Below are 15,146 nucleotides of genomic sequence, written 5' to 3'. Positions count from 1 at the left end.
TTATCGGGGGAAATGGACACTTGAACATACATTAGTGTGATAATAACTACCTAAAATAACAAGAAACGTGTTTGGAGAAATTTTATTTGATGTGTACTTTGAGTGTACTCTCTCATTTTGGATTGTTGTAGCACATTTGCCCTTGTCAGCCACCGTACATCAGAACCTCAAACTGACATTTTAACATCGGGTCCAAGAGTGCTGTACCTGCAGTGGTGGTAGAAGCATTTAGTACTAATACTAAGCAGAAAAAAATACTGTTACTAGTCCTGCATTAAAAGTGTTAAAGGGATAGTGCACCCGAAAATGAAAATTCTCATTCTCACATCCATATGCCGATGGAGGCTCAGGTGAAGTTTTAGAGTCCTCACAACACTTGCGGAGATCCCAGGGGAGAAGGGGTAGCAACATAACCCAGAGAGGCAGTCAGAGCTACAGGCTACGATGAGGCTAAAAACAGAGTTCAAATGACGTTTTTCCAAACAACTTTTTATGTCGGGGCTTCAGGACACTAGGATCACTACGGACGAGGAGTATGGAGATATTTTGTGGTTTCAATTATGTGTTTTTGGACGATTGAATCTGGGGCGCTGTAAGCCTCCATTAGGTGGAGTTGTGTTGCTATCTCCTCTCCCCTGGGATCTCCGCAATGATGTGAGGACTCTAAAACTTCACCTGAGCCTCCATCGGCATATGGGTGAGTAGATAATGGCTGAATTTTCATTTTTGGGTGCACTATCCCTTTAAGTAAGTAAAAGTATGTAAGAATAAACAAGAAAGTATATAAGTATTAAAAGTAAACATTCTCAACACAAAAAAACATTCAATTAAATCAAATAATAAAAATATTTAAAAGGAAAAGCAAGTCCTCATATTTGAGAAGCTGGAAGCATGAAGTGTTTTTGGGTGAAAAATGACTTAAATGATTATCAATCAACAAATCGTTTCAGCTGCACTTGTGTATTTTCATATGGTTTGCATGCAAATATCTTAATTTGTAAAGTAACTGCTAACTTAGGTCATCACATAATTGTAGTCGAGTAAAAATAAAAATATTTCCCTCTGAACTGTAGTGAAGAAGAAGTAAAAAGTGGCATGAGATTAAAATACTCAAGCGAAGTAAAAATACCTCAGTACTTGAGTAAATGCACTTAGTTACAATCCACCACCGTGTACCTGAGAAGTGTTATGTTCTTGCGCGGTACTTCCTTCAGTTCATTCAGCGAGGCGGCCTTCCCTGCGAAGCAGTAGTTGGGGTTGTAGTCCGTCATGATGGTGGAGGAGCGGATCTTGCTCAGCTTGTATTCTGGACTCTGCAGACGCCCCCTGACTGCGTGCAGGTTGTTCTTCCTGCGGTACCACACTAAAGACAAAGACAAGAAGAGACAAGCTCGCTTTACTTCAAAGTCTTAAGTTTTTTTTAAAATCACAACACCAACTGGACCCCAACTTCCTGTCTATCTGCTGACTGTAGGAGCAGTAACACAAGGAGGGGTCAAGCTGCATCTCAGAGGTCGATGCTCATCAATGTAAAAACCCAATTCTGTTTCTTCCACACATAAAACACCATGTTGCAGGATGCATGTGGGATGTCCTCTTCTTGGTTACTGCTCCTAGACTGTCTGTGCAAGTGAGTTTGGACTCACCCGCCGTGGAGGCAGCCCACGTCCCCGATGCAGGTTAGTAGTCTGCCAGGGAGGGGGCGTTGCGTGCAGGTAAGAGGTGCCGTCGAGCCATCGCCCGGTGCAGATGCTAGGGACCCAGGGGGGGATGGGATGAGGGGTGGGAGAAGGAGGAGGAGGAGGAGGAGGGGGAGGAGGAGGAGGGGGAGGGGAAGGAGGAGCAGATGGGGTGCCCAGGGAACAGACTACCTCCCTGCATGGGGGAGAGCTCAGGTGAAGAGACACTGTTAACCTGAAGGGTGTGCAGGTGTGCTTTTTGCAGCGGTAAGCAACATGTATGTAACTGCACAAATGTCACGGTTTTCTTTTAGTATCTGATTTATTCACTTGCAAATTCACACAATTACACACAGTGCAGTTAGTGAGGACGTCACACTAAATAGCTTATCCATTTTCATAAGGAAGTGATTTGCCCGATTATGGTGTGCAGAGAAGTCAGCTCGTGTTGCACTTTGTCTGACAATTATAGGACGACGATGTCATGCAGTTAGGACTCCGCAGCTGTTTGTTAATGACTGCTTATAATTAGCTTAACAACTATCTCATCTGCAATTAATATTTGTCTGATGACACAGCGTGCATCTATGTTTAGCTTGCACTAACCAAACTCAAACTTTTTAAATGTTTGTTTCACCTGCTGACATTTTCATTTGTTTTCTGTCTTTTCTGTTCAGAGCATGTCATATATCTGATGACTTGTACTTGCCAGCCTGGCTGATTTTAACTCTAACTCCTCTTAATGTATGTCCCATTTTTCAAAAATATTAGTGCCATATACTGCACACGTTGTTGCCCATTTCCTCATATCTCCTGAGAGGACAGCGCACCTTTAGTTGTTTTGATTTTCTACATCACATACCCTCAACACTACTCTGGTATTCCTGTATTCTGCTGTTGTAAAGAAACCAACAGTTTTCTTTCATTGTGTATTTCACACATTGACATTAACATCAATCACCGACACAGTGCTCCAAGAATGAGTCCTTGAACCTGGAAATGAGTTAGCATTTTTCCACTCCCTGTTCCCTCATCTTGATGTCAATGGGTTGACTTTTCTGAATAGTTTTTAGATATCTGAGACAAGGTCCGTGGTGAACACAAGCTTAAGAGACTTTCATGTTTTGTTCTATGACATAAAATATGTCAATAAATACCCCACTTTACAGAACATCATCACAGTGAAAACAGCTCTACAGCCTCCTTGTGTCAGCGACAAAGTCATGCAACCCTGGTGTAGTTTGTTTATCGACTAATGTTAGCTTTTTACTTCTGGTGACTACATTTAGGCTAAAATCACGGCTGGATTATCTTGCTAAACAAAACTTCTAAGTTCCCACAGAGCTTATTTCTGCAGTAATCCAAAATCCAGTGGAAAAATCCCATTAGCCTTTTGATAAGGGAACCAGGGCAAGTCCAACTTTGGTGTCAGCCTACAGAAAAACGTCATCACTGGAGCACTATATACATATTATATAAGGGTATGCTACTAGTACGTATTATCATAAGGTAATGGAGAGCTGATCTATCTGATCTAAAGAAGTTGTTCTGTCTCTTCCTCAAGGGTTCAGTTACAATTTCACTCCACATTACACAAGTGTTTGAGCAAACAGCACTCTGATGATGGTCAGTGGTGATCATGACATATCTTTTATGCAAAGTGGAGTATCCTCTGGGGAGCATGAAAGTGGAGTCAGAGGATGTCATGTCTGTCTAATCTGCTGATTTAATTGCCTTTGTACAAGGGGGAATTATGGTCCAACAGTGGTGTTAGATTTAAATGGAAACTTTGGCTGTATTTTCCTTTGTTTTTGTATGAATTATGCACTGTCAATATACGTCCACTAAAGACTGTGGTTGACTCTGATTGTTATCTGAAAAGATTTTCTATGTTATGGCTGAATATTTAGCTGATTTAGCTTTCTGTGCTACTGTCAGACGCTTACAATAACATTCTGAGCCTGTCGGTTTTTGTGGATGTAAATTACTGGTGCATAACTGCTTGCAGGGATTACATTGCAACCTTTTTTTGCCAGTGCTGCTAAAGCAGTCACCCTCAATACAGAGCCAATTTCAAAACTCCATTCATCACTTAGACACAAAAACATGGGAAATAGGGTCCAGGTTCAAAATTACCAAAGTTGCCCTTAAAGTTCATCAGGATGGGTCTTACTTTATTTATTAGTAATCTTTCTCTAATGTCCAAGAAAATAATACAAAATCTTTTCATTTCCCCAAAGTTATCATGATATTTTGTTTTAGGGTTGGCTGTAAAACTGACATCACCTTGCTCAGGTCTCACTGCCACAGGGGGAAAAAAAAATCTCAGTATTCTTCTATCTGTCAGAGTTATTTATCACTTTCCTTACAGGAGTTTTATCGTGTGTATTACTTCAGTCAAATCCCCAGGCTGCTGTTGCAACGCCTGGTTGTCCTGTCAGGCAGCAAACAAGCCCAGAAAACTGAAAATGTAATTGATATTTTACAGGAAGATAGTGCTGTGCAGATTTCTCCAGAGGCCCTTACACAAAGTTTAGAGTTGTGGGAAAGGACTGTTGAGCTTCACTTAATATTCAGCACATTCACTTGAGGTTACCGCAAGGCTGAGAGATGGAGAATCTGCTATATTTTATACAGCATTGGTGGAGGAATAGTGGGTCTATCAAAATGTCAGGATTCCCTTCCTAATTATCTGCAGCGCATGGTCATCAAAAAGGTGACAAAGGTGCAATAAAAAAGTGTTATTAGCGGTATAATCCCTCACTGTCCTATATTACTGCAGAATGACTGCGTATGTTGTTGTTACAACCACATAGAAACTGTAGTTATATAAAGTGTCTGTTGTTAATAAAGCTAGATTTAGTATATTAGTCAACGTTAGGGCTGGGCGATAAGGAGAAAGCCAAATATGATATTTTTGAACGACTGGATGTCAAAAGTGTGACAATATTGTAGAGTTGACTATTGGTGCTTTAACAAAATATTTACAAAACGAGATTTTTGATAAATTAACAATGTGTATAGAACGACTAAGTGGGTAAAGACAAATAAAAACTGAATCATTTTACTGAAATGCAGCCTTTAAAGTCAGAAAAAGACAACACTTATGCTGTATTAACGTTATAAACATCCAAAATCGAAGACAATATAGTCTCATCAGGGCTGTCACCATGAAGAAATTTATCCTGCGGTGATTAAGGGTGGCGCATAGAGCTATTATTAGGTATACTGTTGCTTTTTAAATGACAAAGATAACAGTTTTAAGACAACTGGAATACTTGTTCACTGTTAAATGCAGAACATAGAAGGGCAATGAGGTCAGCCGAGATGCTTTGGTTGTGTTTGGTTGCTATGATACAGCATATCCGCATTAGAAAAAATGTTGGCACAAGGTAGAGCACTTGCTACAGATGAAGGGAAGGGCTGAATTACATAGGGAGAGAGGACGGACCTGCTGGTCTCTGTGGGTTAAGTATCAACTTTTTGATCATTGTTGTTGTAATTGATTTCATGATCTTTTTGGTAACTGTCACGCACCTCCTCCACTGTGGGTAAAAAGTGATGAGCAGCTGCACATTTAGCTAAAAAATTGAATATTTTCCAACTCTTGGCAAACAGCAAACTTGCAGCTCTCAGAATAGAGGCTCAGAGCCTTGTCGTTCTTGTCAATATTACGGTTATCGCAACAGCCCTAAATCTCCTATCACGATATGGATATAATGTCAATATATCGCCCAGCCCTCGTCAACATTAAACAGTATATATTGCATAGCAGCTTTTGAGACAAAGATAAATACTAATGCACGCATTAGGTAATGTTATAATCATAATTCATATGAAATATTAGATTGTGGTTGTCTTTTAATTCCTCAGTTGTTTTCCTTTCTCCTTCCCAGTGTGTTTTTGTCACTGTGTAGTAGAATTCAAACTGGTTAATTCCCTAATTATTCCTACTTTAAGCAGTTTGTGTGTGCAAGAATCATCAGTAAAGCATAAAGCGTTTTACATCTTGTCTGATTGCTAGATTGTCTCAGATTACAGATATCGAACAAATCTTCATTCAAAACTAAATCACAGTGCTTTGTGTAAATCGCCTTTTGCCGCATCACAGCTCAAGTCTCTGTCCTAATACTCGTATCGCAGCGAGTCAATGCCCATGGGTTCAGATAAACTGCGTGCTTACCGAAGTGACTGAGAGGCTTATCTTTTATCACAGCTCTCTTTTGTCCCCATATTGTTCTAATCTTTATGGCTACGTAATCATGATTGTTTAAGGGTTTTTTTTCAGTTACTGAATCATAACGCCTGACATTTACTGCTGTCTAATCTCATTCATCAGCACACAATCTCCGGCTGAGAGAAACTTCCTTGTTAAATGCCAAACCTTCCTTCTTGTCCTTTTCATAGTCAATGATGTATTCTTGCTCACAGTACATCTCTACTGCTTCCATTAGAGCAATCATACTGTATATACAACAGATTGTATAAACAATGTGGTACTTAACCGCAATCTCTTCAATTATCTCACCTCTCATTTGCAGGATAATCTTGTTTCACACTCTTTTAGCACAAAAAAATCGGATCCACGTACAGAAAGCAAAAGGTGAGTCACCTGAAATAAGTGCTTATTATAAGTGTCCATATGTGCTCACTTTATATTGTGTCAGGAACGTTTCATTCAGAGCCCTATCAGCTTTGTTAATCATCCGGCGCACAGCCAGAGGAGGGCATTCAAACCAACACTTATCAAAAGGTGTTCCTGTTTCTGTTCAGCAACATCTTGAAAGCATCTGTATGTCCAGCTGCGCTCACAGCCGGGTGAAGGTGGAGGGCACTGACTGCCCACAGAGCTCGAGGAGTCTCTTACTGAGGATGATGCCAGTGCAGATCAGAGCGATGCCGCTCGCGATGGTGGAGACCACGACTGCCAGGATCAAAGATGTCGACATCGGGCCCTGCAAAGCCGGACCCTGAGGAGCTGCTGGGAGACAGGGGAGAAGAGGCTCCAATAAAGGAATACTTCACCCACAAAATGATGATTTGCATATCAATTACTCATCCTGTGTTACAGTAAATTTGCAAAGAAAACTTTATTTAACCAATGGTGAACGAAGGATTAAAAAACAGAGACAATTTATTTATTGTTTATCAATGGAAAAACTATCAAAAACAGCCGTCTTATTTTCCCAGTCATATGCTAAGTTCTTCCCAAACACATGCATTATCACTAAAACAGTCACCTTAAAACACATGGGCATAAACAGTCTCACGCACAGACAAGTAGTGGCCTGGGCAACTTAACAGAATGCACCAGCAGAGTTCAATCAAACATGTGCCCATGCCCATGTGTGCTTCTCATGGGCAGAAGTGTTTTAAATAGTAAGGTTTTGGCGAAAATACGACTTGTGTGAGAGTTAATAAAATGGATGTTTTGTTGTAGTGTTGTTGCGAAACACGGCCCCTATAACCTCAATTTATCAAGAATTTGCTCTGTTTTTAGATTCCTTGTTCACCACTGAGGCATGTGAGGAAAAACAAAGTTTTGTAACACTAATGATAATTTTGTGGGTGAAGTTGAGATGCATTATGTGTTTTGATTGGAAAGAATTTTGAGGGATTTATCATCATTAAAATGAGCTGTTTACACCAACTTTTTCTGTTGGTGTAAACAGCTCATTTTAATGATGATAAATCCCTCAAAATTCTTGTTTGTTGGGGTTAATTACGTACCTATGGTGCCGACACATGTGACGTTATCGCTGGCCAGGACTTCATCGTCGTCGCAGAGACAGAGGATGTGGTGAGTGTCTTCATCTCGTTTGCAGCTCTGCGTTTGACAGTGGCTGCAGTTCAGCTGCACCTTGATCTCACACTCGCCGTGACTCTCCATGGCTACAGGGGACAATATCCACACACATAAACACATGGACGCAAAAAAAAACAAAAAAAACCAACAACCCACAAACACCAGGATTTGTTACAGAGGGAGTTCTTTAACTTTGCAGGATACTCAAACAAGGCCGGGCGATATGTTTTTTGTTTCTTTTTGTCAGCAAATCCAATGAAAGGATCAAACCCAATAATAAATTGATATGATATATATATATATACACTTTCCATGCTTTAAGTTTCTTTCTCACCGTGCCATTCACTCCTTGCACGTATGCTCGCTCACTGTCTCTAGGTGTCATTGCCTGGGTCTGTCAACTGAGTCATCAGCTGATTCACACTCAACCAGTAACACAACGACACACCTTCTCTGTCAGCCTATCATCTTACTGCTCCTCATTTTAAATATGGTTCTTTCTCTGCCGTAGTTCTGTCTTGCTGCCGTCTTGTACGCCCTCCACCTACCCATCACCACCTAGTCTTCACGGATTCATCGGCCTCATCAGCCTCAGAGTCATCAGCAGCCACCACCACCATCAGTGTCTGGACTCTATGGGGGGGATTTATCCTGCTGCCACACAGACGACCCTCAATCACAAAATATCACCCTTTGATGTCCAAGCTCCAAAGACTTCCGTAAAACCTTAATCAGCACAAATTATCTGTTAATCTGTACACTCATGTATTAAACATTATCTTTTATCTTCACCATTCTTCTTTCTCTCCTGATTGAAATATTGTTTCTGGAGCCAAAGACAGATGGTTTATCGCGTATTCCTCTGTGTCATAGGGGCTTAAACACACACACACACACACACACACACACAAAAAAAAAAACCCCAAACATGAATGAGCCACACAGTAACCCTAGTTGACATGTTCCTTTCTTACAATGCACCTGGGGGCTGTTCTTTATTTTGAGTCAATTACGCATTCACCATTTTGATGCTGTGAGTACTTTTTGTGCCACATCCGTGGCTGAAAATAGCCCCAAATAAATGACTATATTTATACATGTTGAGTAATGGTGAGTAACTACAAGGTCCAGCTGTTTTAGAAAATTAGTTCGCCTTTTATGAAACATTCAAGTATGCTGTACGTTTTGAGCAGGAGCACATGCTATTACGGCTGAGAGACACACACAGGGTGTGGAAGTCAGGAAGAGATGGACTAACACACTGTTGAATTTGGGTGTTTTCATGAGAGTTGTTGACAGTAAGAAAAATACAGAACATTGTAGCCTTGCTCTGGAGTGTATGTGATCAGTCATGTCTGTATTTGTGTAAACCGCAATATGTGCTTGTAATAAAAATGTCCCATTATCAAAATATTCACTCTAATCTGTGACCTTACCAGTGTTCCACTGTTTCTTGTTAGAATTTCTGTATGTTATGTGTCATATTAAACCTCATCCTTCACTTACAAACAATGATTTAACTCAATTACAGAAAAAACTTGTAAAATCTTAATAATGCAATAATAATAATAACCATTTAAGTTAATCTCTTTCTTTGGATCGCTCTTTGAATGCATGTCATGTTTGAACACTGCAGAGGCAGTCACTGTGACACACGCTTCAACAACAGCGTCTTTCACATGAGAATGGAGGGCTGTCTGTTGGCGCCGAGGGCAACAAGCAACATGAGGCTGTGAATTAGTCGACTGCCTTCCTCTTCCGTCCACTAAATAATGAGAATCAGATGGTAGTCTCGCAAAAAAAAAGAAAAGAAAACACCACTACATAAACCATGCACATGTATTCAGAAAGATAGTTTGGCACAAACAGGTTCACACACACACACACACACACACACACACACTGAAGCTTTGACTGGATCAATCGCTTGGAGAACTAAGTGCAAAGACACCCAGGAGCTCAGGATTTAATCTTCACAGCAACACTGTGTCTTTGCTTTAATGTTATCTATTCTTGGAGTGACTCTAAGCAGCGACGCAACTATATGTTATATAACTAGAAAGATGTCCTTGTCATATTATAACTGCAAAAAATAAAATCCAGGGTGAATATTAACTGGCATTTGAGTCATTTTTCTGCCTTCCTGTATGTTTAAAAGTGTATAGAGCATAGCTCTTCATTGGCGTCACCCTAACATCACTAACAGGACCTTCTTTGTCACTGTTAACAATTCACCCTCTAACCCCACGTATCTCCCATTTGGAGTCCCTCAAGGCACAGTCTTTGGTCCCTTCCTAATTTCCATCTCTATGCTTATGCTAGGCAAAATTATCCAGAACCACAACATCTCTTTTCACTGCTGCGCAGAGGACAGGCAGCTGTACCTTCCCATTCAACCCAATGAACCGACTAAACTCTCTGAATGTCTGCATGGTATTAAGGGACAGATGACTAATAACTTTCAACAAATAAATGAAAACAAAGCAGAGATCCTATTGTCCTCCTTGGAATAATATTCAACAATACTCTGGAATCTAATAGACAGGTTTACACAGTTTTCAAATCTAGCTTCTTTCAGCTCAGAATCAGGACCTCCTAATTTAAAGATTTATAAAGTAATCCATGCTAAAATTTCCCAAGGACTCAATTATTATAGCTCCCTATATTTTGGTATCTACTGGGCCTCTTTTAACTGCTTGCAACTAGTACAGAACACCGTGGCCCAACATATTACACCTGTACTAGCATCGCTGCACTTGGTCTCTGTTTGGTATTAAATTCCTTCAAGATTCTGCTGTTTGTGTGTAAAGCATGGTCTCGCCCCGAGCTATATTCCAGGACACAGTACAGCTAAGCCCCTCAGAGCTGTGGCTCAAGGATTGTTAACCACCACGCAACCACGTCAAACACATTTGGGAGTCAGGGCCTTCTCAGTCGCTCCGCCAAGACTCTGAAACAGTCTCCTTGAAAACATAAGAACAGCAGTTTGTCTTGACTCCTTTAAAAGGTGTCTTATGACCCACTTTCACTCTCTTGCCTGACTGGTTTGTTCTTGTTCGTCTTCTTCTTCTTATTTATATCTGCACTCTTTCTTCTATTCTACTCTAGTTGAATTAAGACATACATCTAAGTGTCGACCAAGGTGGGTTTGTTTCGGGCTTTGAATCACGTCTCACAGTCTTCATTAGAGGATGAGGTTAGCTCTGTTCTTTTCTACTCCACTCAAGTTTGACACCCTTAACTCAATGTACACTTACAAGCTTTTTCATCCACATCTCACCATCATCATCTGCAAACGGTGTTTTCTCTCTTAACCCTTCCACCCAGAGGTGGAGATTGGGATAAAATCCTTTTACAAAAGGAATGTTTCTGGATTCATTTCCTTGACACTTTAGAGCCAAAGGGACTTAATGAGGAGTTGGTGCTAACTTGTTTCTTGTAAAAATGTTCTTTACTAGCAGGCCTTCAGGTTAAAAATTAATTAGAAACAATTAAACACATTCGCCTGTACAGTTAAACTTTAAAAACTTGAAAAAATGTTAAGTGTGGGATTCTTTAGAGACTGGGATGCATTTCATTGTTAAATAACTGTTAGAATTGTTTGTTGATATAAGAAGGGATGTATTGTTTGTGCCCTTCTGTCTTTTTCTTTTTCTCTTGCTATTACCTGCAGCTGCTGCAACAGCCTGATTACTGATTAGTGACACCTGTGTGTGATACATTCAGTTTGTTGCCTTTGCAAGCTGAGAAAGGGTTTCACCCAAAACGTTCGTGTGACAATAAATATAATTGGTGTGCTGTCCTGTACCCTTTGTACACATTTGTTTGACATTTTCATTGAGGACTCAGCACCCATTTATACTTCTGAGGGTTGAGCATGTTTATTTGGACTTCTGGCTTCTGTCCTTACCCCAATTCTGTTACTGTTTACTTCACTCTATTCTACTGTTTCAGCTGCATCTCATGGCCTTCATCAGTGGATAGCATTTGCACTCTTCTCCTCTGCAATACATCTAGTCTGACAAAAAAAAAAAAAGTTTCACTTAGTGTCCACTTGCTCACCTTTTCCGAAGCTTTCAACTGCATCTCAAAGTCGTCATCAGCAGATTGAGTTTGCTCTCTCCTCTATCCTGATCAATTCTATTCTATTTATTCTAGTTTGACCAAAAACATCTTAACTCAATGTCCTCTTACTAGCTTTTTCCAGGGCGCTCAATTATATTTAATTGTCTTCACAAGCAGTTTGAATTAGCTCTCTTTTAATTTTCCATCTACTTAACTTATTCTATTCGACTTAATTCAATGATATTCTAGTTTGACCAAAAACATCTAAACTTAATGTCCACTTCCTCACTTTTTCAAGGGCTTTTTTATCAGCAGCTGGAGTTTGCTCTATTATTTTCCATTCTACTCTATTCCTCTGCACTCAACTTAATTTTACACTATTTTATTAAACTTTGCCCCCAAATAATCTGAATTCAAAGTCCCCTTACTAGCTTTTTCCCAGGCTTTCAGCTGCATCAAATGGTGTTTAGCGGATGGATTTCACTCTCTTGATTCTGTTCCTTCTTCTCACCTCTGATCCAGTCTACTTTACTCAAGTCTAGTCAATTCTAGTTTGACAAAACCAAAGTTTAATAGCTTAAGAGCACTTAATAGCTTTTTTTAATGTGTTCACAGCATCTCAGTCTTCATCAGGGGATGATATTTGATCTCTTTGCTCTTCTCTTCTTTATTTTCATATTCCTCCCCTATTTTTACTACTTCGGTCTGGCAGAGTCATAATCAGATTCATCAGCATCAGTATCTTCATAACATTATCATATGATAGCAGTCTCACCTGCCAGAGGCTGAAGGAAAATCTCTCCCATCGGGTGAATAAATGAGATTCCATTCTGGCCGTCGGCAGTGATCTCATCTGTCAGTGCAGCGTCTCCTCCTGCCACAAAATGTACATTGCAAACTCTCACATCAGTCAGTATTAAAAAAAAACGTCAAAACCATTCTGACCCACTTATGGCAGCGTATGCTTGTCAGTTTGACACCACTTCTGACCTTCATCTGAATGTGACAGATACTTTAATGTTGCAAAACTTTTTTTCCCCAGTTGAAATTGTGTCATTTCTGTAAAGAGTCAAGTGTCGAGAGCAGCCAGACAAGCATACATTACGCTCAAGAATCAAATCAAGTCTTTTAAAAGAGGCTCCTGTGCCACAGAAATTATAAAAAAAAATTCTTATTGAAGGAGGTTGGTGGCATGTCTCAGAAGAAATGGTAAGAGGGAGCGAGACAGAAGAACAGACATAAAAGTGATATGGGATTTTAGTGCAAGGGTTAGAGACAGCATTTAAGGGTCGGTGACAGAAAATACTGTTACCTCTGTAACCTCCTCCACCCCCTCCAGCTGTGCAGGCCCCACCTCCACCTCCAAATCCCCCAAATGTGGACCAGCTGAGCTTGGACTGGGCCAGGGGACATGAGGACCCCCCCTCAGCACCCTCCACCAGAGACTTTCCAGCCCCTTGGTGAGGACTGGGACTGTCTTTCCAGCCTCCGCCTCCACCTTCAGGAACACAAACAAGCACAAAATTAAACACTACTATATCAAACATATGATGTAACGCCACAAAAACTAAGAGAAAGGAACAGAAATGTTTAGACAGCAGGCACTGCATTACATGTTAATACAGGCCAAGATGTGCTAACTTTTAGCCCCTAGCATGGACTCAAAAACACTTCCCATAATACAACTGGCAGTAGACCCTCCCTCCCTGGTCCTGGTCCTCCCTGTGTCTTTCAAACTCCGTGCTATTAGTCTGGGACCCAGATGGCGTGACATTAATGTCCTTAGGAAAAGAAAAGAGGTTTTCTGGATTTATAACCTCAGATGCTCCAATCCAAACATGATTAATGAAGATGTTAGAACTAGAGGGCTTTTGGGGTAGTTTTTACAAATATTTATTGATGGTTTTGTCGTTTTTAACTGTGTTATATGTTTTAAATACTAAACCGGGTTTTAAATTCTATCATTATAACCACAGCTAGGGAGGTTTTTTCAGCATTACTGAAAAACTACTGACCTGATTTTCAGAAAACTTGGTTGAAAGGTATAGCATGAATCAAGACAGAACCCAATAAAGTTGAAGTGGATTCAAATCACAGGGCGGATACAGAGGCTATTTTTAACTTTCCTTAACATCGTGAGCTGTGAGGCCTTTGTAGAATAAATAAATGCCATATGTTTCATGCCAGGCAGGGGAAAATGCATTATTGTGCTGTGTTTTCTTCCTCCCTGTTTTTCTCTCGCTCTCCCTCGCCTGTTTTCTCTCCATGTGCCAAAAGCTGATTAGTTCCCACCTTGTGCAGTTCTATCAGTCTGCTAATTGGTTACCTCATGCTTTCAGCCTGCCCATCATCATAACAGGTCCTCAATAAAAGGAGCTCGCCTGAGGAGTTCTGCCCGTCTCTTTGATCCTCTGCACTTAGACTGCCTGGGCTGCTGCTGCTCTGTTTGATAAAGTTGTTAAAATCAAAGGTATGTGGCGGGAGGTTGAGGACAGTAGGTGAGTGCGTACCCTATACATTTCCCTCATGTGGTTATTTTGTGTTTAGAAATACTAGGTTTATTGGTTGTTGCCACCCTTGTATTTGTTTGGTGAAGCTGCACCCTTTTTCTTTTGGTAAGAAAGTTAGATTTTTGGTTTGCATTTTATCTTAAGAGGTAGAAGTTAGCTGGGGCCTGGTTTCGTTATACTGGTTTCTTTTACTTGGCACAAACACTTTGTCCCTTCCTCCCCCACATTTGGAGAACCTTGTAGTAAGTTTGTAAATAAATAAGTTTTCGTGTCATCTTTAAATACAGTTAGATAGCAGTTATATTCGATAGTGACAAAGCATAGACAGTTGTAGGAAAACAATGGCTCCATATAGCAATCCATATTCACGGGTACTGGTAATCTCCTGGGGTAGACTACACAAGGAGTTGCTCAAACTTTACAGAAAGCAGTTGTTATGGAGCACTCGTTTCACATATTTCTAATAGTTTATGGAAAGATATTCAGGCATATAAAGTGGTTGTGCTTGCAGATTTTCATATCATAGAAGACTGGACGATTAGCCTTTGGTCTTTGCCCTCTGAGTGCCTGTAACTGCAACTGTGAGATGGCTTTTGCTGTTTCATTTTGTTGTGTACTCTGATTTTAAACTTTCTACGCTGGAGATTAAGGCTGGCCATCTATGTGTCCAGCTAAGATAAAGCTAGCTGTACATAAGCCGTGCTTTTGACACATTCTCTAAATGACCCTGATGAAGGCCCCGCACATGAACACATTGGTGAAATAAACTCTTCTTGTCTTACTTGAGCAACTGGTTGGCTGGTGAAGTAGAGACAGCACTCTCCTCCAATAAATTTGTAGACGGCAAGAAAAGCCGAAATACCTGGGTGATATCGCCTCAGTAATTTTCTAAGACATTATCTTGCAGAAATGGAAGAAGTTTGTCTGTCCTTTGATTTTCTCGACAACTGCTCATCCCATCAACTTCACACTTAGCAGGTGTCTGGGCAGTAGTGTTCACGGTGGCTTTAGTCAGCTTTTACTGGAGGCTGCTGATCTGACTGAGCAAACAGCAGCAGAGGGATTCTGTGAGAGAGAGAGCAGTTT

General features: G+C 40.5%; 1 protein-coding gene across 1 annotated transcript in view; it reads right to left on the bottom strand.

Annotated features, from left to right (window-relative positions):
* The window catches only part of ltk (leukocyte receptor tyrosine kinase), an 86,236-nt gene that overhangs the window by 16,663 nt on the left and 54,427 nt on the right, over nt 1–15,146 (bottom strand). The window contains exons 16-20 of the mRNA XM_050061612.1: nt 12,863–13,048; nt 12,326–12,424; nt 7,410–7,571; nt 6,547–6,660; nt 1,177–1,363 (exon numbers count right to left, since the gene is read on the bottom strand). Coding sequence (XP_049917569.1) covers nt 1,177–1,363; nt 6,547–6,660; nt 7,410–7,571; nt 12,326–12,424; nt 12,863–13,048 — 748 coding nt within the window. The remainder of the gene's footprint in view (nt 1–1,176; nt 1,364–6,546; nt 6,661–7,409; nt 7,572–12,325; nt 12,425–12,862; nt 13,049–15,146) is intronic.

This window comes from Epinephelus moara, chromosome 14, assembly GCF_006386435.1.
Source record: "Epinephelus moara isolate mb chromosome 14, YSFRI_EMoa_1.0, whole genome shotgun sequence".
Taxonomy (NCBI): domain Eukaryota; kingdom Metazoa; phylum Chordata; class Actinopteri; order Perciformes; family Serranidae; genus Epinephelus; species Epinephelus moara.
Note: the sequence above shows the minus strand (reverse complement) of the source record. Positions and strands in the feature narration are given on the sequence as shown.